The sequence below is a fragment of the Pollicipes pollicipes genome, unplaced genomic scaffold (assembly GCF_011947565.3).
Source record: "Pollicipes pollicipes isolate AB1234 unplaced genomic scaffold, Ppol_2.1 Scaffold_7261;HRSCAF=8764_pilon_pilon_pilon, whole genome shotgun sequence".
NCBI lineage: Eukaryota > Metazoa > Arthropoda > Thecostraca > Pollicipedomorpha > Pollicipedidae > Pollicipes > Pollicipes pollicipes.
The window spans coordinates 49,712,880-49,740,379 of record NW_023597054.1 but is presented as its reverse complement, the minus strand read 5'-3'; the positions used below and the strand labels follow the sequence as shown (position 1 = coordinate 49,740,379).

Genomic DNA, 27,500 nt, shown 5'->3' with positions numbered 1-27,500 from the left:
GTGATCAGGTAAACAACCTACAATGACTTTCATTGACATTTCGTTTTGAGGAGCTTACCGCATGTTTTAGTTCTTAAAGCTGGCTTAAAATGCAAATACCCAAACGATTTTCAAAGACTTTTTTGGTCACTTCAGCTTTCCAAATCACAATAATGGTCGCTGAGCTGAAAATGCCAATATTTTGCCATGCCCGCTATGCCTCGCTATATCTGTAAACCTAGAAAGAGTGCAGAGGGCTGATTGCGTGAGAACGTCTGAAGGCACTTTCAATGCTGATTTCGAGCCTGCCTCTTTATCTTTTTCGCGTGCATGATCACAACTGGGCGCCAAATGACCACTGCAGTCTGCGCACCCAAAACACCAATATACAACAACAAACATGATCACGACGTAGAGATGTAAAATCCCGCTCAAATGAGTTAACATGCCCACAAATGAGTTCTACCTATCCCTAAAATTTGTGTCTCTATCTCTGTGACTTGTTGATATATTCGGGTAGTTAAATCTATCCAACACCCGAGCACGTCCTATTTAACCGGCCACTGATCCAGTCGAAGAAACTTGATGATAAGCTATTGAGTAACGAGAACGTCTGCGTGAATTTTGATGTCTTTTATGCTAAACATGCCTGCAATATTACCCCGTATTGTCTGTATTTTACACTTGGTCAGTAGAAGTTGGATCTGGCCTTGACATGGTCTACCTCACGAGCCCGCGGGCTGTGTAACTCCCTGACCCACCCACAGATGGCAGCAGGGTGGCAAGTGCCGGCTCGGGCGCTCTCTTCTACGGCCGGGCTCTAAAGCCGGCTCAGTGGGTGAGCGGCGGCCGGCTCCAGACCCGCTCCGGCGTTCCGGCCCGACCAAGGCTCGGCACGGAGGCGACGGCGCACTGCTGTCTGACACCAGCCACCTCCGTGTGACACCAGCCACCTCCGTGTGACACCAGCCACCGCCGTGTGACACTGGCCACCGCCGTGTGACGCCGACCGCCTCTGTGCCTCAGGACAGGGGCTACGATACGCTACTGGGTGCCTCGGTCGTCGACACAGCCCTGGAGCAGCGGGGATAGGACAGCGTGGAAGGTAGGTCCGCGTCGGCATGTAGTCCACAGAAGCAGGGGTGCGTGGTGCGCCCAGTGCTCCACGGTACGCCACCGTTGTGGGTGTACTGCCGTTGTTTGTGGAGAAGTTTTGTATTGGCTGCCAGGTGTGGAGCTCACGCTCGGCGCAAGGTTGGCAGAATAATGTGGGTTTATTGTTAAAACAGTTGGATTGTATGCAACGGCAGGCTGCCTGGTGCCAGCATCATGGTGACATGTTCAACATTCTCCTGTAGATCGATGCTTTTAGATCGCTTGCTCGTGATTGCAGTAAATACCTACGTGCAAACTTTGGAAGGATAATATATTACGATATTCTTTTACCGTTTGTACACTCTTGCTTCAGCATACGATGCCTCACTTCCCGCAATAACTACATAATCCTTACGGCAGGGCGGTATTAGGAGTGCTCCATACTAACTAACATTACTAACAGGGCGCCGTCCCAGCTAAGCCATGCACAATGCACAGTGATAGCGTAGGAGTTTTTTCTAAGCAACTCACTGATAAATGATGTGTCTAACCAAATAACGCCGATATTTTCCCGGGTTTTACCTACACTAACCAAACTTAACCCAACGTCCAACGTAGCCTCAGGTGACCCGAACAAACCTAACCTAACATAACCTAGCATTTTTCTTGCTACCGCAACGGGGACTTCGTCCTATGCTCGGCTGACTCGTCGGCCGCTTAACTCACTGGTCTACCAATCATCGATCAGCGCCATCTTTTGACGGTGTTGCCTACTACGGATGCCATCGCCAGTATGAGATCGCTATCATGCTAATGATGATAAGATGGTGCGTTCAGTGGTAAGATGATACACTGCCGCTGTTTTCCGACTTTGGTTGGTATATGGTGGTCTGAAGAAGTCTAATACAGTCGTCATATAGACAGGGTTATATTCCGGGAGGAGGTTCTCAATTCACACCGTTTGCTTATCTCACCTAACCTAACCGAACCTAACCTAGCCTATAACTAACCTATACCTAACCTATAACTCGGCTTTATTTTGGCGCAATGTATAGCCAATAGCGTGCTTTCTGGAGCCGATGCGGGCTGTAGATACGCATATCCGAAATCGGAGGTGCGCATGAGTTACACGCCTAAGCGACGTTAGCATGCCGTTCACACCAATGCACAATCACACATCGGTACGTCTCTAACAGGAGCAGTGCATCCTCGACATACTCGCAAGCTTTGTTAACAAATGAATGAATACAATGGATCATTTGAGTACACCGGTGCCATTACGGTCGCGTAATCACACGCCAAAATCGCTATAAATTCGCTAACATTCTGTTCCGCCGACAGTCATTTTGAATGCGTGCGGTCATAGATGGGCGCTGAATGACAGCTGCACTCCGCGTACCTTAAGACACCAGTAACAGCCCATGCAGTCACGCGGTTATACCTCCGTTTTCCGAAGCGCTCTCAACCTCATATTGCCACGTACTTAGTGTTGCTGTATTCGTGACACGGTGTTCTTTATTTCTCTTAACCAACTCACCATGAAATGTATAGCGGTCATCAGTTGGTTGATGCAGATTATGCAAGAACAACGATGTAGCTGGATGCCCAGCTGGACAACGCTTGCAACTTTTTACACACACCCTTTGAATATGCACTGCTTATAGCAATATAAGCAATACCGCTACGAAGTAGACCACGCTTTTTGCGAATTAAGACATTGTCGGTGCCATTTTTTAACCACAAGGATCATCATACCTCCTTCATGACGATCAAGTGGTGGTTGGTTTCTATGCGCCGATGAGAAAGCCGTTCAACAGAGTTTTTAATTCACCGGAAATTACTCCGGTGGTACCTGTGTCAGATTCGCTAGTAACATGCCTCGGCGTTCGAGATGAGTGGATACGACGCGAAATTGTCGAAGAGGTATTCATTCAGAGGCCCCATGTGTATGCCCATGTGAATGGGACCTAGAACAATAGTCGATGGTAACAATAGAAGTTATGAATGTGTGGTGACGTGGAATCCCAATTTTCGCAAATACTCCATTTTTATTCGATTGGCTAACTGGGACACCCGTTGATGTCCGTGTGATGAAAAAAGGTATACTGCACTGCGAAGCTACGACTTGAGAATGGTGTACTTTGAATTATGATCGAAATTAATCTCACTTGTGTTGTGAGTATTGGTATTCATTCCTGTATTGAATAGTGGACACGTTCCAACGAAATTGCTAGCCACAAATCATTTTATAGAATGCAAATATAAAAATGTCACACCACTGGGTGTTCAACTTGAAAGAAACCGAGTGCACTCGAGAACAATCAATTTGCAGAAATTCCGCACCAGTCTTAGATTACTCCGAAAGAATCTCTTACATGGCACACGTCCCCCAGCACTGGTTGAAGTTCGTCGCTTTTGGGACGGCTTGTGATAACAATAATGGCCAGAAACGCTTGCTTTACTTGGAACTCAAAACGTTAGGAATGTGTTGATCCCCGAAGATCGGAAAGTTCTCCTCTGAACGCATGCATACCGTTTTTATCCACTTTAAAATTCATAAATATTATAGGAGTCGAATCGGTAAGCGGTTTTGAATCGTGGAATGACATATGCTCTTAGGATAATGCTCTAAGTAAGACACGGAGCAGTTCAGACTTCAGCAGCGCGTAATAATACTTCTAGAATAACTGCCAAATTTACGTGACATCAAGTGATGGCGGAGGGCGGGAGGGGATGAGACGCTGGGGAGCGGTGCCCACGTGGCATGACAACTCTCTTCAGTGCCCGCTTGGCTGTGCTGGGTGGTTCTGTGTGGTTCGCCGTGTCTCATTGCCACATTGCGATGATATCTCACCTCCGTGGGCAGTCGACTGCAACTGTCGAACAGGCTCTAGACCTCATCCACGACGACACATTTGTGGTGACAACGAAAGTCCGGTCGATATCGTGTTTCTTTCGGAAGTAGACGAGCTGAGTGACGAGGATATCTTTTATGTCTTTTGTAGCTGTGGCATACCGCTTAGGTTGCCACTTTAGCAGTTTATCTTTCAATAAATAACAATCCTAAGGTCAGTACCATTATCTACAACACATCGCTACGTTGATTGCATTCCCAAATTCACTGACGTTTTATCAAAGATAAGCTTTGTCGTGTGAGCTGTTATAAGACAAGCTTTGTCTTTTACTTTAAGGAACTCATGCAAGATGATTTGCGTAAATTGTTGCAGTTTTTAAATTTGCCGTTTATCTTTTTAGTGTCGTAGGTTGTGGTAAATCGCAAATTTTTGCTTTTGGAATAGAGAATGAACGACGCATAGCGTGATGTCACATGTGACGCTGTACATGCCATGTGGCACGTGCAAAGCAGCGGTGAAAGCAGATTGTTTTCCGCTTTTTACAGTTTTTCATGCTTTGTTATGCCGCTCTGTCACCACATCTCGGCAATAGAGCCGGTATGCGTCTAACACGAGACTGTGCGACGCACCGTTGCGGTAGCAATCGTTGCCTTTTTAGTGTCGTAGGTTGTGGTTTATCGTATATTTTTGCCTTAAGAATAGAGAATTGAACGACGCATAGCATGATGTTACATGGGACGCTGCACGTGGCATGTGGCACGTGCAAAGCAGCGGTGAAAGCGGATTTTTCCGGTTTTTTTACCGTTTTTCATGTTTTGTCTTACCGCCTCTTTCGCCACATCTCGGCAACAGAGCCGGCATGCGTCTAACCAGAGACTGTGCGACGCACCGATGCGGTAGTAATCATCGCGCAAGCCGGAAATGTTGGGACTTGGAAAATGTTGGGATTTGGATGCTTTCGTCGGAACCTTCACCAGTATCTTGCTAAAATTTGCATTGCCGTATGCGCGGATTCATAGCTGTATCAATCACCCATTTTTAATCATTCTGTGCACTCTTCCGTTCAAATATCAAATTTACCCAAGGTTTACGGATCCTCTTGTTTGCGACGTCAAATTGCCACCGATCGATCGCACCGTCGCCGCCGCTGAGAAATTCGAGTAAACGTGGGAAAGCGCATGTGCTGTGTTTGCCGACAATTATCGGCATTTCATTTATCTGCAGATCATCCATTGGAAGCGGGTGGAAGAAGTGAGCCACGGTAACATCGGCATGTACCTTTGCAGCCTTTTGCAGGTCATTTCACAGGTAACGACACGTGACATTATAAGACAATGTCACGTTCTATTTACATATTTATATTTAAAAGCATCTACAAAGAAAAAGTTATGCGAGTAACTCGCAAAGGTTGCGGCCATGATAATGATTGGGCTTGGCTATTGGGGAAGTACGCTGCCACGGGAAATTAACATAAGCAGTGTATTTATGGCTTGTCTTTAAGAATATCTGCTGAGCACGAAAGTGAAACAGGACGCAACAGCGTTAATAAGTCGGAGCTGAAATGCAGCTGTCATCAGCGGTCAGAAGGTTTTGTTGAAGCGTCTGGGATACGTAACAAGGCCCAAGCGCAACAGGCATTTGGAGAGCAGCAATTGGAAGCTGACCATTTGTTGACCTCTATTCCTTACCTTTGACAACGCGTCACGGCTGTGTGTGCCGCTGGGATAGGTGTCTCATCAGTTGGCCTCAAAATTATGGGTTAAGGCACCTGCGCACTTCACACCAGCTTTTGACCTAGGTTTCAATTACAGTTAGCCCCACTTCAAGCTGTTACTTTGTAAAACTATTGGCAAGGCCTCCGTACCCAGTGTAATGACCTGCTTCAATGACACGGATATGAACGACGCGGAAGCGTGGTCAGCGACCACTGTTTGTTCCCTCACACCATTTTTCGACGTTTTGGTACTTTCAACGCTTTACTACCCGTAAGTGCGCGGCGCAATTTTGGCGTTGCATCGGCTCAGCCGCAAGAATATGTGCGTGCTCCCAACTTATGCACGCTATGTGGGTGGTTGATACGATTTTATTGAATAATGTTCTTATCAGCTCATGGTGTAAAAAATAAACCATAGCATGGCTTCCTTAAGTGTGTGTTATAACCTGTCTACGGCTGATGCGTATGTCAAAGGTCCGGGAAGGGATGCCAGCAGGTACTACCGACTTTTCGTCGAAACCGTAACGGACCTTCTCCGTCGTGCCACGCGGTAGAATTGACTTGCACATCGGGTAACAATGCGGTCCGTCTGTACCGCTGCGGATTGGTTGCTCATCGGCTTGTTTGCGTGACGGTATGGCAAGGCACCTGTTAACATTATGCGAGCGTTTATTTCCGGTTTGAGTTAGCGCTATATCCGTCTGTTTACGTTGGCCTTTTTAAGATTATTAGCATGATCTGCCTAGTCAGTGTGTTAACTCGTCCCAATTACAAGGGTATGAGCGGTTGAGATGAGCGGTCAGCATCGCAACTTCATGTCAGTCAAAGCGGCAACTTTCTCAGACATGGGGACGGGTGGCTTTCGATGGTTTATCGGCTGAGCTGAGCGAATATGTGGTACTCAACTTCCTGATGCTGTGAAACAAATCGCAGGCGGCCGGGCATTGAAGGTGGACGAGTTATCCGTCACAGCACGAAAAGGCTTTTCTCGAAAGGGAAAACGATTTTGGGGGTTGTCATGGTATCTCTTCACATCAGTACTTGGTTAAGTCAAGTAAAAACTGACATGCGAGGGTGGGTTTCCTTCGTCGTGCTACCTGGCTCAGATGGCAATAACATTTACTTAAATCAACACTGCTACCAGCTGGCTGGTAACAATGAACATGCTGATTGGAAAGTGTCGAAAAAACAGCTGGCACACATCAAAGCAATCTCAACTATGTAGCCCACCCCCACCGCCCAGCAATGGGGGTGGGCTACACTCATGTGAGACGGTTTTCCACGGGTGATCATGAGATCGTGAGCCATGGCGATCCGGGGTTCGGGCGCGGAACGTAGCGCAAGGGTCGCTATAGTTAGGCTCATTGGTTCTTCGTAGCCGGTCCGAAAACTTGACGAACGACGAAGCCGACAGGTAGTCGTTCGAAACTATGGCCACATCTTGGGAACCGGGGGTCGAAGCGACAAGACTTAGACACGCATAGGTAGATGATTGAACGGGGAGCACGTGAGACCAAACGTGTGGTCGCATGCACCACATGTCACGTGCACAGAAGCGGCCAAGATGGACTTGTCTGCTTTTTACGGTTTTCATGTTGGATACTGGATCTCGGCAGCTAGGGAACGCGGAGGCACGAATCCAATTTAAAGTGTCGACCGACGTACTGACGTCAATTCAAGTGAACAGCACGTGTTTATGCGACGCACGGTTGCGCCAGCACTCGTCGGACAAGCCGGGCATGTCGGTGTTTTGAAAAACAATTCCGAGTACAATATGTTACCATTGAAACTGTAGCGAAAGTCGCGGCGACAAATATAACGCCGCATGCACCAATTCATTGCCTCTATTTACCGCCCATTTACTCGTTACTCTGTGCACCATTCCGTCCAAAGATCAGCTTTACTTAAACGGCGGCAACTCCAGATTTTCGGGTCACCAGAACGCCGCCGGGTGACCGCCCAGTCGCCGGCGGCCTGTGTTTTGAATAACACGATCGAACGTACGCCCCCGTATATTGCCGTCGTCTGGCAGACGTCATTCATTCGATCACCCATTCATTCCATGCAGTGAGAAAGGTGAGGCATTGTGGCGATCAAATGCATTAACGGAACTCCTTGCTTTGAGGAATGCCAGAGAAAACTCACATCGAGTGAATCATAATTTGTAACGGGTGTGATAACAGACCCACAGAAATGCAGTAATTTCTCAGCGAAGCTCACTCCTACGGCAAAACAGTACTGCAATCGGAGCCTCGTGAGGCGTGTTTTGGAGTCACTGAAGAGTCTGACGACACAGAAAGATTGCAGCAGCACTGACAGGTGACGGTGGCGAGCTCAGTGAGATATGTCATTTGTGGTGGTAGCAAGTGTGGTTTTGTTGAACTGACGGTGGCGAGCTCAGTGAGATATGTCATTTGTGGTGGTAGCAAGTGGGGTTTTGTTGAACTGTTGGAATGCACAACAACGCTCGAACAGTAATGGAAATTAGGAGAGCAAGATTTGAAAGCAGGATAATCGCTGATTTTGTGTTGATAAGTATGGCGTGAACTCATTGCAGAAGAATGCCTCAAATGATGTTAAAGGAGCATTCATTGTTAATGCTTTGTTGTGTCTCATCACCTTTGTAGCATGACTAGGCAGCGCAAAACAGGCAAGCGCTATGACAACGTTTATCGCAGCTTCGAGTGAATGCCATCCCCTGAGGGCTGTTCGATGGGCTATTTATTGCCCACCGATCTCCGTCAAGGCTGCAAAGATTTCAACCGATGCTGCTGCACGAAGAACTGGCACACGGATTAAGTGTGTTTCCCATCATCCACCTACATCCCTGGTGGTCAGCACATCACACCAGGTTCCCGTCACGCATCCCGGAAGCCAGAGTTCGGGTCGGCCAAGGAATACCATGGGTGGTGTTGAATACGTCCCGAAACAATGCAAATACACGTCGTCCAAAGACGCCAGGTCGCTTGGCGAAGCAGGTCTGGAAGCACTTGCCATTGCTATCACCACCGGCGCAGGTCGCCGTGAAGTGAATGCGCTGACGCAGTTCGCGCCAGGCGAATCGTAAGCGCGGCAGAGTAGATCACGCTGTGGTTCATATCTGCAGAGTTCCATATATAGACACACAGGCAGCCCCAGATGCCCCTGCTGCTCGGCTCTGCTGACTCAGCTGCCACGCTGAGAGGCCCAGCTGCGCGTGTCGTTGTCGTTGGCTGCTGTGAGGTTTTGTCTCATGCGTGATCGATCTAGCCAACTTCGCTGCTGTTGTTGACACACTCGGCTGTCACCACTGGCTCGATTGCCGTTGCTGATCCGACTGCCGTTGTTGTTCCGGCTGGCCAGCCACCGTTTTCGAACCAGCTGACTGACCTGTCGTTGCCGACCCAGTTTTACGTCTTGTTACAGCGCCCGTGGAGCGGGTCAGTTCTGAGCCGTTACAAGTGGCACCTGCGGACAATTCTGGCGGGATGAAGTGACCTATATTTCACTGCGTTGGCCCCTGAAGACACTGGCCCCTAAAGACACTTGTCGCTGGAGACACTTCACGCCGCCAGGGGACGAAGCGCAACGAGGACGATCCGTGGTGAAGAGCGCGGGTGCCAGAGCCCCTGGCTACCTCAGTAGCACAGCCGCCAACGCTGGTGATTGCCAACGGGTCAGAAAGGAACTCTCATGACTTGAAGGCGGATAAAGCGAGCGGTGCGAAGCTTAAGCCTCATTGTGAAAACTGGCCTTAATCTTTAACACGGAAGATTCAAAAAGGATACTTAATCACACAAACAAAGCCCGCGACAACCCACCTCTACCATTTACCGCGCCGGCAGACCGGCTGCGCCGAGGCAGGTGGCCAACTGATCTCCTGCTCAGGCAGAAGAGGCGGCCGACTTTCCAGCTCTGCACGACAGCTGGACGCTGGATGGGCGTTACCAGCGGCGCGGGACCAATGGAGCGGCGCTCTCAGCTGGTCACCCTCTGTCTGGTGAGTGACGCCACATCGCCAGCGGTTCACCACCTGGACCTGCGGGGCACAGATGCTGGTTCTCCCCCAGAAATGGATGTGCATTCCGTTTGAGGCCGGGTGATGATCAATGACCCAGCTTTACAACCACGCCTTTTACAACTGCGGTTTCAAATAAAAGGCAATGTAAGTTCAGTTTTGTAAAACCTGAAGCTTAATTAAAATCTTTGAGTTTTAATTTCAAGTGTTAAAAATTAGAAACTTAATCTCCTAGCTAGAAATTTGTCAACTCGCGTTTAGAAACGCGCTAACTTCAATTTGAAAATAGCTGAAAGTCGATGAAGCGTATGTTAGATCAATTTGAAATATTTGAGCCACAATTCGCATACTTTAGACCTTTATGGCCTGACCTAAGCCTCAATTCGCATACTTTAGACCATAGATAGAAGCTCAATTTGTCCGTTGTGATAGCTCATTTGGCTAGAGCACCTGCCTTCCGATCAACCCACCCGTGGCGGGGTGAGTTCGAGTCGCTGTAGGCGTTCATTCTTTGCCCCTGACTGGGATGGTTTGCGGCCGGTGGCAGCGGCTGCACTCAAGGTCAGGTGACGTCAGAGGGCAGAACGGACCTTACCGATCATAGCGGCACGTCGCAGTTTTGCCTCCAAAGTATGCCGTTGGCCTGAAATTTAACGATAGAATGGTGCGGGTCAGGGCTCAGGCAGCTTACCTTAGTGCCCAGAAATTCATCCATGCAAAATGCTCTATCTTATTCTTCAGAAAAGCTTCAGTGAATATAGTGTGGTTTGTTGTGGTCATCTGTTGTGCATGCATTATGCACACATATTCTGTCAACATACCTGCAAAGAACGCCACCGCCCTCGGCACAAACTGAAAGTATCCTTGTGACGAGTCGAAGAGCATCCCGCCTGTTTTATAGTCCTGGACAACCCTTGAAGGTTGAGAGACCTTATTTTGACAATTAATTGCATTAAATATTTCAGCAGGCACTGACAAACAGCACTATTAAGGTATTCCATCCTATATTGACAAGACCCGACGTTTCAGGCTGGGGCCATGGTCACGAGGCAAGAAACATAAGGTACAAATTACATTTAAAAGCCAAGGCATGTGGATCCGGAAAATCAGTTTGCATCGATGAGTCCGACTGCAATCTGTTTACGCGCTCTTCATTCAGTCGTTAAAAGACGGACATTCAAAGTAGCTCAGGCACGGTGCCAACATTTTCCTCCTGGGAAGGGGGAGGGGCAAATATCAAATTTCTCCTAAGTCCCGCAACTTCAGGCCAGAGCCCCGCGGGATCGACCAGTATCTAACGTAAACCTCTCGGTTTGGGGTTGGAAACGTGACCTCGAGGCCCCTCGTCTTGAATGCGTTACTGATGCAGCGGGAGGAGCTGAGAGCGAAGGGGAAGAACGTGTAAATCATCGCTGGCATATCACAAACGAGTCCCGTGAACTGACGGAGGTGCCGAGGATCATTCTGAAAGTTCAAGTAGTCATTATTTGTGACAATATCCCCAGTTAACTTCGGCCTGAAACAAGTCTTACCGAACCCGTGTTTACTGGAGTGGAGCTTTTTCGACTTGGCATAACAGCGCACTTTTCAACTCTATAGAGAGGTGTTCAGTGTGATGAAGGCTAGCATGAAGCTTAAGATGGTCACATCAATACAGCTCGTGGCTGATAGATCGTTGATTGGTTAATTTCAGCCGCATTCAATGACTCAAGCCATGCTCAATGAACCTCCTCAGTGGCGAAACAAAAACTCGAGATAAATATGCTGTAACTTAAGAACTTCGCATTGTTTTGGAAGACAAGTAGCTTAAGGCGCATTCAGAAATATAGGATACATGATTACAAAGAAATGATTAATCTTCAAATTTTTTCAATTGTAATTAATATTTGCTTAACTGAAACTTATATTTATACATGCTTGGACCCCAGCATGACACCCACTCCTTGTCAGCCACCTCTTTTTCACGTACTTGGGTTAACATGGGATGCTCGCGTAATGCCTTGATAGCACCGCAGCCATCTGGTTCGTCGCAGGCGAAGTTGTTTGGTTTATTGTGCATAAAGCATGATGAATAATCTTGTTTAAAGGATGCTTCGCTTGGATATTTTCGGCGTGCAGGTGTCGAATGCCCTTTGTCTGTATGTTCTTGAAATATGTGTGCATTATACGGAGAAAATAGATGAGCATGACAAACCATCCTATTCTCATTCTTATATCAGCTTAAAGTCTTCCCAAATTAAGGTTGAAAGACTTCAGACTGAATTAGAATATCACAGACTCAACTCCAGCTATTTTTAATTGATTTTTGACAATTTCAAATGGAACCTGGGGTTTGCTAAACCCGAGTTCTGGGAATTGTGGTCGATGTGGCGAACTCAAGTTCTGGGGATTCTGCTCGATGCCGGGGAACTCAAGTTCTGGGGATTGTTCTGTCGGCCAAAGTGTCCGCACGCCCATCCGTGCCTACAGCGACTACCGTCGCGCCGCTGTCCAGGAGTCTGGGACAGGTGGCATCTGTCCGAGCGTCGCCTATTGTTTCGCTCGGCTCTGCCCCCATTGTGTTGCCTGCGCTCCTCCCGCGCCTTCTGTCGCACGCCATCGGCCACCTTGCCAGCACCGCTTTCACTCCCATCTCAAGTGGTTTTTGGGCGACGCTGCTGCCTACGTCGATGACAGGCTTCCCTAGCCTGTCTTTCCCTTAGCATATACCTGGAGGTTTAGCTCGACCATGCAGACTATTGCACGGTCATAATTTTGACTTGATACGACTGTACTGACTTGATACTGACTGTTGACGCAAAATACGACTGTAACGCAATGTGCTTTTAGTTTCGAGATCTAGACGATAAGGTTAGGTCAGCTTCCGATACAACACAGAATGACTTGCTCTCTGCGTGAAACATTTTGTAACGCAGATTCGGTTTCAGGGAAGGGGAGCTTTAAAGAAGTTGGCATGAAGATGATACTGTGATGAGGTTTCATGCGCATCAAATTATTGAAGCGACTTGAGAGCTTGAGAGCTATTTGTATAGCAGGGCCCTAGCTGTGTTTATAGCAGTTCGCCTGCTCATCGGCGCATGCAACATATTTACTTCAGTCAATACTAAGTCGATACTCTCAAGCCGCTGTCATAGCTGAAGAGAGCCAGAACCGCGCCCCAGCTGAAGCTGGCTGCCTGTGGTCGGCTGCCTCCATGCTCGCTGCGCCTAGCCCGCCTGTGTCTGTTGGCAGCTGCTGGGGTACCTGCCGCGCCCGTCGCAGTTTATCTTCCCGCTGACCGGCCTGGGCTTGTGTCAGCCGCGGGTGACCGAGGTACAGCCCGGTCAGGCCGTCTACCTCAGCTCGGAGAACTACCCGCTGACGTACCCACGCGGCGCCTGCCAGCGGCACGTGTTCCGGCCGGCGCGCGCCAACACCTCGCTCTCGGCCGTCTGCACGGACGTCGACCTCGACTCGCTGGTGGTGCCGTGGCTGAACTGGCGCGTGTGGGGCGACTTCCTGGCCTTCCCGGGCCGGGGTACGGTCTACGGTCGCGAGTGGACACAGTGCGAGACGGCGCCGCTGCGGGTGGACGGCGCGCCTGGCCACGAACTGCCGCTCGAGTTCTCGGCCAACTACCTGCTGCAGAGGAGGGGGTACAACTGCGTGGTGCGAGCCATAGAGGAGGACAGCCTGCTCAGCCGCCAGCTGGGTGCCCTCCGGCACAAGGAGAACAGAGGTCAGTCGGGGTCACTCGGACCTGACAGTGGAGGCCCGGCGAGGACGCTCAGACCTCACGGCAAGCGACGTGGTGGCGTCGGCGATTCCGTCGGAATGTGACGATCATTTCTCTCCACTGCTTTCTACAGCATCCCTGGATTCGGTCGTGCTATCACGGCGTGCAGGGCAACGTGCATGCATAGGTAGCACAACAGTCAAATTCGCCAGCACTTGACAGCTGCTAAAACAATTCTAAGCACGGCTCACCAGTAGGTTCCTGATTGGTATTTATGCTTGATAAATGTGATTCTGGTTTCGGGATAACGTTCACATTACAATATTATTACTTAACTGTTTCATCTAAGAGGATTCGTACATGCTATCATATCATGCGGAATGATAGGATATGCCTACGATATCTAACCCAAGGCCAGTATTTGGTCGGCTCCAGCTTGGCAAATCAGCACTTTTTATTATCTACATTTGCTTTCAGTATGTGCTAGATGTTGGCCCGTGCTTAATGCTTTTAGATATGACGGTCGTGTGATTTGCATGACGTTCACTAACAGGGTACTTCTGGGCGGGCAGTATCGTAGCATGCCAGCAGCTGCAACAGCACCCATGAAATATTTATGGTCGCGCTCCCCATGTGCAGTAGAAGAGTGTGACAAAATAATCAACGCTGGTCTGTTCCGCTTTGTCCTGCGCGCGCCGGACAACTCGGACCGATGCGTGCATGCCATGGTCGTGCAGTGCTGTCCGTGTGCAGACCGGTGGTGGCCGCGCGCTCGACGCATCCTCCGACGGTGCGGTACGTTCGCCTGACAGTCATTCGTTCGCAGACTGCGGTCGGCCGCGGGTGAAGAGGATAATTGACGGCAAGGATGCTAAGCCAGGACAGTACCCGTTTCTGGTGTACACGGTCACACACACCTCCGACGACAGAAAGGTGAGGAGCATGCTTGTCGGGGAAGGAGCGGGTGTGACAAATCGAAGCCAACGGAGGACCGCCGAAACGCTAATCCCCGGGTGTCCTCCATTCTCCCATGAACAACGATCGCACAACTGCCGCTACGAATGCTCTAATAAGCGGTATCCACCCATCATATGTCAGCTCAAACTTACATCACAAATTACAGGGACACGCCTCTCCGGAGTCGCCATCGGTATAACGTTTCTAGCGGCTGCTGTAGCGTCATCATTTGACACCAGTGACAAGTTCCGGGGCGGTACATCGATCACTCGTGCTCGAATTGTCGTGCCTGCGCATGCAGGTGTGACGCACGTGTCACGTGCAAAGAAGCTAACATCGTGTAACATGAGAAACGAACAATTGTGCAAGCTGTGAAGTTTTTGTGAAGGACGGGTCACGGCCCTGGGCACTGGTCGAAGCAAGGGGCATGGATCTTGAGGCCGGACGCCGCGGCAACGCGCCACCAACACCGTTCGGCTGAAAAAAAGAACGACGAACCGATTTGACCCGGGCTTGTGGCGATATTACCCATGCACGTCTTGTCACCAGAATCTGGTCGTCGGCGAGAATGTTTACCTATGGGTCAAAATCGCCGCATTCCGATGTCTATCAAACTATCAAGATAAATGCAGAAAGTCACGCAGAAACCGCGCAGAATAGGTTAACAGAATAAGTTATAAGAATTATAGATAAGTTATCGGAACAAGTTAACCAGCGAAAGTCCCTGATAAATTCCCATGAGAGGTAGACTGTTCAACGTATCGGTCAAGGCCTTCGGCATCGGTTGACGAATGTGTCCGGTCTAATAAACTTTCTGTTTGGCGTCATCTACAACCGAGGATGACAACTCTGACAGCTGCTATCGCCTTGCTCGTCCCACACCGCGCGAGGCGACTCACTGGCTCATGAATAGTCACCGGACAGCAAGTCATTGAGAAAGAACGAGGCTGTTATTTGGACACCTTGTGCTTGTTCTTGGACTGATATTGGCGATTTGCATTCGCTTCATCCGTTTGAGTCCGCCAATCTTCTGATCTGATCCAGTTATATCTCGTGTTCTCATTTCTGATCCAATGCACTCTTAAACTTGAGCTCACTAATATTTTGTCGATAGTTCCAATCTGTTAAAACATTACAGCCGTCAGCTTTGTTCTCTGGATTTATCCCTCAGCTAAAGACCAGCGGCCTTATATGCTCAACACTTGGGACCTGCGGCAGGTTTTCGGTTTCCCCAGGCATTATTTAGCAAAATTCACGCGCGAATGATACGAATATTCAATCAGAGAAAGTCGGCAGTGACCTAGTGAGTGGCAATTCTCCGTTGTGAAGACCATGCCATGGATCATGGTCACCATCGTTGGGATTCAGATCACCTAGCATTCATGCATGCTCTGCATAAGTATCAGGGTGCCCGGTCCTCGGTTTCTCTCAGCCTCTTACTGCACCAGGTAAAACCAAATGACGTCAGGATTGGTCTTGCGAACCATTCGATTATTACAAGTACTTGCTGCAATATGCTGCGAACAAGTGGCACAACAAATGGTATAGCAAAATGGTGCAAAACTTGGTACACTGAGCACCGCCACTTGTTAGTAAGAAACATCATTACTGGTAAGCAAAGCCACCATGCAACAGTAACAACCCGGGCTTGGATGCCTTTGACAGTCAGGTTAGGATATATATATATATATATATACAATGTCTTTTCGCGTTAGTGCTATTACCTAGGGATCAAAATTGCTTTAGATCTGAAATGCACGAAGACTAGGATGAACAGAAAAAACCTTCGTTGGCCAGCAGGTCTGTTAAAGAAGCCAACACGTTTTGCTACGAAGCCATTTAGTATTTTCATCTTGTTGATATTCGTTTTTCACGTTTCCGAACTTGGTCCCAGAGGGCCGAATTTCAAAGCACCGCAAACATGAATGACGAGCAAACACACGTTGACGAAACGGAAAGATGTCCAAAGAAATGTTGCTAGCTATTTTGATAGACTTGGAAACATCCTGTAGGTTTCTTTCTTGCTACTCCTAGGCTTCATGTATTTGAGATGAAATACCAAATCTAACGTGGAAATGTTTCTGGTGAACCATACCAGCCAGTGCGACCTTGTACGTCGTCGGACGGGCGAGGTAATTACAGACGTCATTGCTGACGTCATTTGGACAAAGACAATACAGTATAAATCACATTTTAAAGCAGAATAAAGCACATCATCGTTGGGTAAGCAAGCAATTGAAAGAAAATCCTCCGATTGAAAGAAAATCCTCCATGGGTTTTATAGGAAAAAGTGCACCGATGTCGGCATTTGCGAGGGAGTTAACAAGTAACAAGACTTTAAAAAAAACGTCTGTTTTGGGCATGGTGAGCATCACAATATCTTGAGGCTATTTTCGTGCGCGACTGCCATCCTCCGATATTCCTCAGTTAGGCTGCAGCGTGCAGCATGCGAATAGTTGTTCTCAGAAAATGCGGCGTTGGTGGCCTTCCGGTCGATTCTTGACACACCAGAGGGACGGAGAGCGTTGAGCTCGTCTGGTGAATCGCGGACGTTGCATTCTGCTGCACCGCACAGTGCTTCACGTCTTTTATTTGCTCTCGTTGCCGAGATCTGGCACCAATCATTAAAATTGACCCCAGAATGGGAGGGTCCATGGTTTGCGCACTGAGACGTATGAACGCATGCACATTTTAAGACATACATTTGTCAATACGAGTGTCCGCACTCTACTCCGTCCTAAATATTTGGTCTCTTGTGGTTGCAATGCTGGGCTTCAAAATCCAAACTTCGTTTCAACCCGTGTTTTTCAGTTTTTTCCGTGTTGAAAAATTTTGTTTTCCGACTTGGCCGAACGGAAAGGTTGTACTTTGTTCTTCACGCCCGATGGAATAGCTTGCAAGCAGATGACTGCATATTTAAACCGCATAACTAATAACTAGCTGCTCTTCTTTCTAACCTAAACATGGGTGGTGGTAGTGGCGGGGTGGTTAGAGCGCTCGGCTCCGGATCTGTCAGTCCTGGGTTCGGACCCTGTCACACTACTACCGCATCCAACGTGGTACCTAATAAAGGTGTTCCGTCTCGAAATGGCCCGAGCGGCCGGCGGGCCGTAATCGCCTTCATCGTTAGCACCGACCGGAAAAGCGTTTCGAGCTGCTATGAACGATCAGTGGGGATGTATTAGCTTTTAGAATGCGCGACGGCCAGGCATGGCCGCTCAAGTGGAACTTTGTTCATGGTTCGGGTGAGACCAGCTCAGCTCCCACCCACGCTCATAATGATTAATGGTCATGTCTTTGGACAGCATTTGAACAGGTCTGAGCTCCCACGGCATGACTTTCGCCAGACACCAAACACCCGCACATGTTCATAAATATGCGAGATAATTTTGCAGGCACCTAGCCAGCAGTGCAAAACCAGTACAGCACTAGCAGCGCTGACACACCGGTTCACGTTGTCAGTGGATCGTGAGCATCGCAGCCCACGAAGAACACCAGAACGTTAAGTTGAACTCGCGCGGAAGCCTCTAGCCCGAGGTGCCCCGAGGCACCCCGGCGCCGCTCGCCGCTCGTCCCCGGCATTCACTGGTCCAGCCGGTCAGCAGCTCAGCACCAGCGCGTGATGAGCGCTTCCCGGCGGCGGTAACGGCCGCCACCTACCGTCTTTTGACAGGAGCGCGCATTCATCACTGGAAGCAGGACAGCGCGGCGGCGTCGACGCCTGCTGAGTCATTCCCGGCGACGCCGATAATTGGAGGCGCCTCCGCCGGCTTCGGCCTCATTCTGCACTGGCGCGCAGAGATCGGCCCATTTGTCCGAGCTGTGGTCACCACCGCGTTGGGGGTGGAGTCTCTGTGGAAGAATGCTGTTCACGGGACACAAAACGATTTGTTTTGAACAAGTGGCGAAAAGGGATATTGCCAGACACCGCATTTGCCTACGAGTCGCATGATGCGCGCGCACATGTGGTGATGTACATGTCGTCTGGCAGCCAAATCGGTCTCAGCCCGGACGGCTGCCTGCGTCAGCGCCCGTCCGTGCGTGCGCGCTTAGCCGTCACGCCGCCGGTCTGCGACAGTGATGGTCGGCACGCGTGTCAGGACAGGTCAGCAAATGAGAGGCCAGCGGTCTGGCCGAGCTCGTGGTCCAGCCCTCCTCTCAGACGAGTCCACCGGCAGCTCACCATTCTCTGCGATCTCTGCTAAACCAGCAGTGGGTCGTCACTCCATAAGACACTGCGTCGGATACATTGCTGACCCACTCACGCATCCCTCCTGATTCACCCGCAGCTGGGATGTCGACCCAGGCACCAGCTGTCGCCTTCTCACCATTCCGTTCGCGGTCTTTGCGAGATTCCGTCGCTGTCACAGGCCGTCCGCTGGACCGGCGGACCGTGATGCCGCACGGGTCCGCGTTCCAGGTGTACTGCGCCGGCACGCTGCTGGACCAGCGGTTCATCCTGACGGCGGCGCATTGCCTGGACGGCGCAGTCTGGACGCACGTGACGCTGGGTGCCCATGACGTCACCGCGGCCGAGGGCTCGTCGGTCGTCACCAACGCCACCCGGTTCCGGCAGCACTCACAGTGGAGCATCCAGAAGTTCAACCGCGAGCACGACATCGGTCTGATCGAGTGAGTACAGAGGGCGGGACGCTGGGACGATGGGCCGGGTCGGGACGGTGCCACCATGGAGCAGAGCTGGGATGCTAGGACGATGAAGCGGGACGGGACGGGACGCTGCGACGACGGAGCGGGGCTGGGACGGCTGTGACTCCACCGTGATGGATAGGATACGTGCTATGGTGAAAGGCGCGACGTGAGGATGTGACGGCGTCTGGAGGTTTGAGGTCAGACTGGAGAGGAATGGGGAGAAGTAGAGAGTCGCATTAGTATGAGCAGTGAAAGCTGTATTTAAGAATGCGTGTGAGGATGCGCTTTTGGGCCAAGCTGGGGAAAAGCTGCAAGATTCAGAAGTGACAAGTTTCGTAGAACCAGGAAGAAATCAGTTCGGAACACTTACATGCACATTTGCTGATTAAGCGTCCATAACCTAACAATGCCAGCCGACCCAGACGCCGCGCACAACTCAGCTGTACTTAAACAAAGAAGAAAGACGTTGACAATTCAGCCCATTTGATTGTGGTCGCAAAATCGTATACTTCCAGTCCAGTTCAGTCAGTCCAGTCCAGTATACAGTTCAGGTGGGAAAACGAACTCACAATTCGAACAATTTAAGCAATTCACAATTAACAAACCAGAACCGTAACTGGCAATTCGTTCCGCTGATCATTTCAGAGCAGATGGTGAATTAGGTCTGGCTTGAAGCGCGGCACGAGTTGAATGTTCTGTGCGGCGGATGAGAAGATGGTTGAATCATTTCGCAGCTAACAACGTGCGAAGGAAAATAGCCAGGGCACATCCTGAAGGCACATGCTCTCGCGCACGGCTCCCTGGAATCGCCCGAACAAGTGACAGTGTTTCACGCACCAGACGCTGTCTGAAGCAGCACACACACTGTTGTTAACGCCGCCAACAGGCCGCGACAGTCAGTGACCGTTGCGGTCGGCCCCTGTTCATGTGGTCCGAATCTGAGCTCGGTGACGCGTGGTGGCCGGGGTGGTGGCCGGCGACAGAGCGCACTGGTCCCGGTGGCACCGTGCGCCGCGGGCGGGCCGCCACCAGCGCGGCGAGGCGGCTCGGACCGGTCCGCAGCCGACGACACGGTGTGGAGGTGTGAACCGACCGTCCCTCTGGTTCAAGCGCTGGCAACGACGGAACTTCCCACACGCTACGTCTACGCGACATGGCCTCTAATGCGATAACTTCTAACGCACACCTGGCACCACCTGCGATTCCGTAATTAAGGATGGGGAGCGACAGGTCACGCGGTTTCGGCGCTGGAGCCGTGTGCGGCTGTAGACGAGTCAGGACGGCAAATGAAAGCCCGACAAGTAGGCTGACATGTGATTATGTGTAAATGACTGCAGATACAGGTGATGGGCTGCGTTTTAATCATTTAGCGTTAAAGCGAAGCTAGAGGTGATTGATGGATGACTGGGAGGCGACAAGGCACTCTAAAGTCGTTTCATTATGGCTCTCACCGTTGCTGTGTCGCGGCCGGGCGCGGCGTGCGAGACGCGTTCGCATATTCAGGAAACTTTTTCGGGCTAAAGCGTTGCTCTGCTTGTCAGCTAGTCGGTTTGTCTGAACTCTCAACGGAACCCCGTCCAGCGCGCGGGTGCATATTTTCTTACGATCAGGGATCTTCTCACTTTATTTCATTTTTTGCTTAACACAGGGCGCAAACCCTCAACCGAACGGGCAGGCCTAAGTGGGTTTGCGTCACATTTCCTTTTTACGAGGGCTAAGTCATGTAGGGACTATAACAGCCATTAACAGTGGTATGTGCGGAACACACCCGAGCAATACGGCCCAGCTATCGTCGCGGGACAGAAGGACCCAGACGGCTGCAATCCTGCTCTTATACAGATGAATGTTTGTTGGGTGGTGCGACTCGAGGGCACGATATCGTACTTTGTTGCACCAGGAGACGGTCGATTTGTTTGTTTGTCGCTCACTTGACCTCAGGCGTGACGCCATGACGAGGCGAGGGTTATGATATGACCAAGGATCAGTTCGGAACGTCCAGGATGCAGGGTTATGATATGACCAAGGGTCAGTTCGGAACGTCCAGGATGCAGGGTTATGATATGACCAAGGGTCAGTTCGGAACGTCCAGGATGCAGGGTTATGATATGACCAAGGGTCAGTTCGGAACGTCCGGGATGCAGGGTTATGATATGACCAAGGATCAGTTCGGAACGTCCAGGATGCAGGGTTATGATATGACCAAGGATCAGTTCGGAACGTCCAGGATGCAGGGTTATGATATGACCAAGGATCAGTTCGGAACGTCCAGGATGCAGGGTTATGATATGACCAAGGATCAGTTCGGAACGTCTAGGATGCAGGGTTATGATATGACCAAGGGTCAGTTCGGAACGTCCAGGATGCAGGGTTATGATATGACCAAGGATCAGTTCGGAACGTCCAGGATGCAGGGTTATGCACCGCAGTGACTGGGCCTATCCATTGGTGTATGGCGATTCGGGAGAGGTCAGGACAGAGCCCGCTGTCTTCCGACGTGGTGCACACCAGGTGCTTGATGGCGGAATGTTCGGAACGAATGGAGATCCTACTATCAACGCTCATGCAGAGGGCGACAAGGGACTAAGTCGTCAGACAGGCCGGTCCGGCCGAGTCTCCAGAGTGTACCGGCCGTTGAGACCGTGAGGCGTAAGCGCAGTCTGCCCCAGGCCTCCGAGGGCGCGCTGTGGGGCAATGCCTCGCAAATCTCACCTCAGCAAGCTGCGAGGGGCGGGGGTGGCCAGAGGAGGGGTGGGCCCTGCCAACGTGGGCGGGGCGCCCAGGAAGGCCTTCCAAAAAGGGAGTCGTCACCCTGGAGACCCGGGCCAGGGAACGAGTCGTCGTCCAGCTATGTTACACCTGACGCCGGCCCAGTAGCTGCGTCGGTGCCAGGCTGATAACGAATTGACCTGATACGTTTTGAATAGGACATATATATGGCCTCACTGCCTGATTGAAAAACATTAAATGCAATTTAAACTGGCTAAAAGAGGAATCGTGCAGACGTGACAATTATAATGTCAAGGCGCTGAACAGGGGAAGGGGGGGGGGGGGGTCCTGCCCGTGTGCGAGCCAAAAATGAGTGGGTTGAAATGGGCGCCAGTGGATGTGTATGCTTGGAGAGAATATGGTGCAGCGCCGAGCGCATGAAGTCTGTGTGGATTAGTTAAGAACGCATTCTCCCTGTGTCTGAATGCTGAGTTAAACATGTTGGTAAACTAATAAGCTGGGGCGTATGGTGAATGAGAAGCAAGTTTCTCTGCAATAAATGTGCTCATTTATTGCTTTTATGTCATCAGTCATACGGTGATGTAGTTCTAGCAAAAGCAATCCCTTTTCCCTCCCAAGCAATGGTCAACCCGTATGGCAAAGATGTTCGCAAAAATCAGCTGTTTCGTGGCAGTGGACCTATACGATCCATATCGTACAAAAAACCATCTCATAACTCGTTCTGAATTTATTAAAACAACAACAGAGATCGGGCATCGCCCTGCCCGGGTTGACAGCGCACTGAGAACCGGCAACAGTGCTTCTTTATGAAAGTCACTGGTGCTGCTAGCATTTGAATGTACAAACACCGTGCGTCCACACAGACCCAAGGAAGATAACCGGCCGCTGGCCATCCGGTGCATTGTTTCGATTGCATTTACCTCGTGTTGAATACTTCTCCGACGACGTTGTCACCCAACTTCATGTTCGTATTGTCGACTGTGAGTTGTTTGCTCATTGTGCAGGTTGTCGAAGCCGGTCAAGTACACCCCTTACATTCAGCCCATCTGTCTGCCGTCTGTCCTGGAACTGGAGGAACAGTACGACAACCAGGAGGCCTACATAGCCGGATGGGGCAAAACGTACAAAAACCAGGTAATTATGATCTGGAGCGTTTAGCGCTTGTACCAGCAAGCGGTCTTGACGATGAACTGACGGGCCAAGACGAGGCCGGTTCGCGTGAGACGAGCCAAGTGATAACTAGCAAACGTGATTGTTGCCACCACACAAATAATGCCCAAACGTAAACGAACAGAGCATGTCTTTTGGGGGTTGTACAGATAGACGGTATCAGGGCATTGAGATCGGAGATTTCACCTGACGGGCCAATTTTTTGCCTAATCTACCGGCTTCCGATGACCACTCACACCCGCAAATCAGCCCTAGCCATCCATGCCCACCCGTTTGCATTCTTTCAACGCTATGACTCTAAATTTCGGAGGAATGTGAACGTTTTCATTTAATTTTTATTTCAGTTGGGAACTGCGAAAACAACGTAAGCGGAGCTAATCATGACTCAAAGAGGAGCAGTAATGTTGTGTGTTATTTGTTGAAGTGTTGATGCACCATTTTGTAGACATCCTGCCAATACCGTCCGTGTATCCGTCCCGGTGGCCCAGTTGGTAAGAGTCTGCCTTTCAATCCAGCCTTCCATGGAGGGTTGGGTTCGAATCGCTTTAGGAGCTCTCTATTTGTCCGTGACAGGAATGGCCTGCGGCCGCTGGCAGCGGTCGCGATAAATGGCAGTTGACATAAGACGGCTGAAGGGACCGGGTCAAGCATTGCAGTACATCAAGCTTTTGCCACGAAATGTTGCCATTGCCATGGAATTGCACGATCAGATGGTGGGGGGTCAGGGCTTACACAACAAGCACGGCTTGGCGTGAGCTCTGTTCCCAGAAATCCACGCATTCAAAAGGTTCGGATAAAATCTGTAAAATTCCGTCTTTGTACCCTGTAATTTCTCCAAAGTATATACCCAATCCATTTCGTTACCCATCCAGTATAGGTACACAAGGGCTTGCCAAACCTGTGCAGTCTGCTAGTTGAAATACAGTACTATTGGGAGTTTATATGCGGAGGTGCGCTGGTGCTTAACCCAAGGAATTTACAGGTGATGTTCCCTGAGTACTAGTTAGCGTTGGTCCCACTCATGGTATGCTTAATGTTGGAATTGCCAAGTCCTGGCAATTTAGTCGTCACATCAAGTGTTTAAATCTGGAACAGCTCACGTATTTTGTAACTGTGTCGAACGCTTACCAGACGTCTCATCGACCATGGCGCATCGGTTGGTGAAGGTTTTGTTTCGATTGGAGTTATCGTTTTTTTAAAGATTTTATCCGAACCTTTCGAATGAATGGATTTAGAATGGTTCGGAGAATGGGGTTATCTGCAAGTTTATTTATCCGGTTTTTGCCTTTTTTGGTAACTTTTCCTCTCACCCTAGGCTACCATGCTTTGTAGAAAATAGGTTATTGACCATGATCCAGCACATGACGAAGATTTCGTGTCAATCAGTCCCATTAATCCTGAGCATAGGGTTGCCTACAAACACACTTCAGATGGTTTTCGGTGGTTTTTGTGACTTTCGGCCTGATGTAAGGCCGCCATGCCGTGGAGAGGATGGGTTGTCAACCGCAGTGCATGGAGTGGTGAAGGTTTCCTTTCTATCGGTACCATAGCTCGAACCATGTGGTTGCCTGTTGCCACTTGGGTAGATTCGGGCTTTTTGGTGACATTTGACCCACCCGAAGGTCGCGATGTTCGGGAAAGGATAGACTATCGCCTATGGCGCATCGACTGGTGGAAGTGTTGTGGTAATGTGTCTCATTGGCTCGAAGCATGGCATTGTCTGCAATTTCCTTTCTTTATTTTTTACCTTTCACCCATCTTTGGCCCGACCTAAAGATCACCATTTTCTGGAAAGGATGGGTTATCGGCCATCCTTTCGACCATCCCCTATCGAATGGGGAAGGTCTCATATCGACCAGTCTCGCAGACTCTTAACAGGTTGTAAGCAAGTGCCGTCGGCTTTTCAGTCTTTCCCGTACGTTTGCTGGATGACGTAACATCCTAAGCATTTGACTTAGTCTTATGTGTGGTTTTTGTGAGGATAAACTTAACTGATCAGTTTCGTGGGCTGTAGAGATGTCTGAGCGCGACACAACCTCATCTATTCTGTGGAGCCAGTGCTTGATACCATACATTTTGGCAATCATGAGAAAGCAAACCGGAATCGGAGTCACTCTCACCTGTATGAGGCGTTCGCTTGCTTACTTAGCTCGCTCACTTGTTACGTCTGAGCAGTTACCCGTGACAATCTTATCGATATCCCTTAATAACTTTTATAACCGTAATATATACTTGACTCATTTACACTTCCATCGAGAGGTTTGTGCTTTTTATGGCTCACAACGCATGTCATAGATTATCTTTTTTGATACGTCAGCGACTTTAGCGACCATATTAGCGCTTAGTGACTGTCACAAACCCCATGATACGAACCCCTACCCTCCATGTGTAAGCCGAAAGAGCTAGCCACCCGGCCATTACGTTTCAAGCATGCGCATAAGAACTTCTAAGAAATGTTATGAGAAAAGAGCAAAGTGCCTGCCCTTGTAAATGCTACTAGCATTGAACACCCAATTACTTCGGATCTTATAGCTGATGTGCGCTGAAACACTGAGTATTCCATTTTTTAAAAATTAACACGTGCTTCGGTGCTGATCAATTCTGCCCTTAAGAATTGTTTTTCAAGTAACTTCCGGATGGTGTGGTGTAGACATCTCAAACTTTGTTGAGATGTAATCATTTGAATAGCTAACTTGATGTAGCCATAGATATTCGTCATATCTATGCACACTCGTAGCAAGCCAAAGTGAGACCATGGGTGTCAGCGGAGGCAATCCCAGGGAATCGTTCAAACTGATGTGACAGGGGAGTGTAAGACAATACTCTATAACTTTCAGACCGTGCCTTTCACAAGGAGACAATTGGAATTGTATGCAACTTATTCTTTTGACCTTGGGTCAGGCATATAGATTAGACCAACCTTTAAATCCAATTGCTCTTTGCTGAAAAAATTGCATTATGGGGTACACATGACGTTCATTCAGAATTACCCGACCACAAGCATGTCAATAGATTCCTTAGGTTGACTTCGTGAACGCCAAGGAACGTCACTGGCCTGAAATGACCGCAATCAACCGTTTGCTTTGAGGAATATGCCGACTAGGGCAGCGCTGAACGCTAGTATATTTAAATCTCAAAATAAGTACCAACGATTTTGATCATGTTGACCTTCTCATGATTTCCCTTTGGCTTAGAAAATTATCTAGGTTAAGCCTCTGCATGACGATGTCTGTCGATGTCTTCATACGGCATCTGAAGCTTGACCTTGTTTTATTTGTCTTTCTTGATCCGAAGGTCACGACCTTGGAGCATCAATATTAAACACGAAGGAGCTCACTTAGTACCTTCACCTGCCCTGTGCATTTGGCGTCCCGACCTCCGTCTTTTTATACCTCGGGGGACGGGGTCAGGTCGAACTCCCTGACCTCCATTGTGTCGCATTCAACCGGCGATCCGGGCGCGTTGATGGCGTGATCACGTTGTTACAGCATGGTGGCAGCTTCATACTGCAGTCTGGCAAGGTCCGGGTCCTGAGCAACTGCGAGTGCTACGCCAGCTGGCCATACCACGTGACACCGCTTAAGATCTGCAGCAAGCCGGGATCGGGTAAACAGACGCACTGCTACGTAAGTGCGCCCCGTCTGAGTGTGTGCGTGATTTGCCAGGGGCCAGAAAATTGCTGCTGAGCAGGTTTGAAACATATTGGACTGCTGCGCGCGTGGCAGCGGTTGAATATGTTGGACATAATAATCCTCTGCTCGCTAGCGTTATAAGACAAGAATCTACTTTGGTATTAAGTCAGAAATGCATGAACACTGAGGAAAGCAGGAGCAAAACGCGTGGAAGTTCAATCTGGCTAATTGAACTCCGGACATGTTGCCGTCCCGCCATCACGTACTGAGCAGCGCGTGTGCCGGCCGCCAGGGCGACAGCGGCGGCCCTCTGATGGTGCTGACCGGCGGCCGCTGGACCCAGATCGGCATCAGCAGCTTCACGGCCGCTAACCAGGCCTGCAACCCGGAGGCGCCGGCCGGCTACACCCGAGTCGGCCCCTACCTCAGCTGGATCCAGGAGCACACCAAAATCCCACTGCCCATGCTGTGACGCCGGCGCTAGCGTCCTCTCTGAGGGCTGGCAGTGACGTAGCAAACGAGACGTTAGGTGGTGCTGCGGCGCGTACGTCGTCGCGGCAGGTGGCGCAGCTGTGGCTGGCTTGCAGGCTTAAGTCGCGTCGGTTGAGCTATGTGCTCCGACGATTGAGTCTGCTCTGGCCTGGCTTGTATGGCCTGCGATATGGACATGCATAGAATCATTAGTCACTCTGAGTGCTATTGCAGTGCTCAGGTAGTGGTGGCCAGACGCAGACTGTGCAAATATGTACCAATGTTGTTTTTTTTTACATGCCATATGAGCGCAAAGCTTCGAGTTTGGTCCTCGAATATGTGTTGCTAAAATGTGTGATTAGGCTCAAGGAACTGCATAGGGTACAGTCGTTGTAATTCCTTGTGCCTATTTCCAGGGTGTTTTCAAAACCAAATCACAGGGAGTAGTCACTTAAGTGTCCACATTGTAATAAAACGCCATGAGGCAACTGTCATATCGTCAAACATACAGCCATTTGCGTGTTCGGGATTTCTTAGA

At 49.8% G+C, this 27,500-nt stretch overlaps 1 protein-coding gene across 2 annotated transcripts; it reads left to right on the top strand.

Moving 5' to 3' along the window:
* Positions 1 to 842: 842 nt before the first annotated feature.
* On the top strand, positions 843 to 27,500 carry LOC119112503 (chymotrypsin-like elastase family member 2A). Of its 2 annotated transcripts, none has more exons than XM_037236702.1 (9): positions 843 to 1,084; positions 9,049 to 9,226; positions 9,515 to 9,622; positions 12,872 to 13,358; positions 14,182 to 14,288; positions 18,733 to 18,944; positions 22,694 to 22,823; positions 26,348 to 26,485; positions 26,784 to 27,500. In XM_037236702.1, the coding sequence occupies exons 3-9, from the start codon at positions 9,560 to 9,562 to the stop codon at positions 26,961 to 26,963; spliced, it is 1,317 nt and encodes a 438-aa protein (XP_037092597.1). In that variant the 5' UTR covers positions 843 to 1,084; positions 9,049 to 9,226; positions 9,515 to 9,559; the 3' UTR covers positions 26,964 to 27,500. The 2 variants fall into 2 exon arrangements, with proteins under 2 accessions (XP_037092597.1, XP_037092598.1); XM_037236703.1 differs by having other exon boundaries at positions 9,468 to 9,622.

Bases quoted from the DNA above. Each gene is read 5' to 3' on its own strand.
- LOC119112503 (XM_037236702.1), top strand. From the start codon at position 9,560: ATGGGCGTTACCAGCGGCGCGGGACCAATGGAGCGGCGCTCTCAGCTG. The intron at 13,359-14,181 runs GTCAGTCGGGGT...ATTCGTTCGCAG, and splicing joins CCGGCACAAGGAGAACAGAG to ACTGCGGTCGGCCGCGGGTG. The intron at 18,945-22,693 runs GTGAGTACAGAG...CTCATTGTGCAG, and splicing joins CACGACATCGGTCTGATCGA to GTTGTCGAAGCCGGTCAAGT.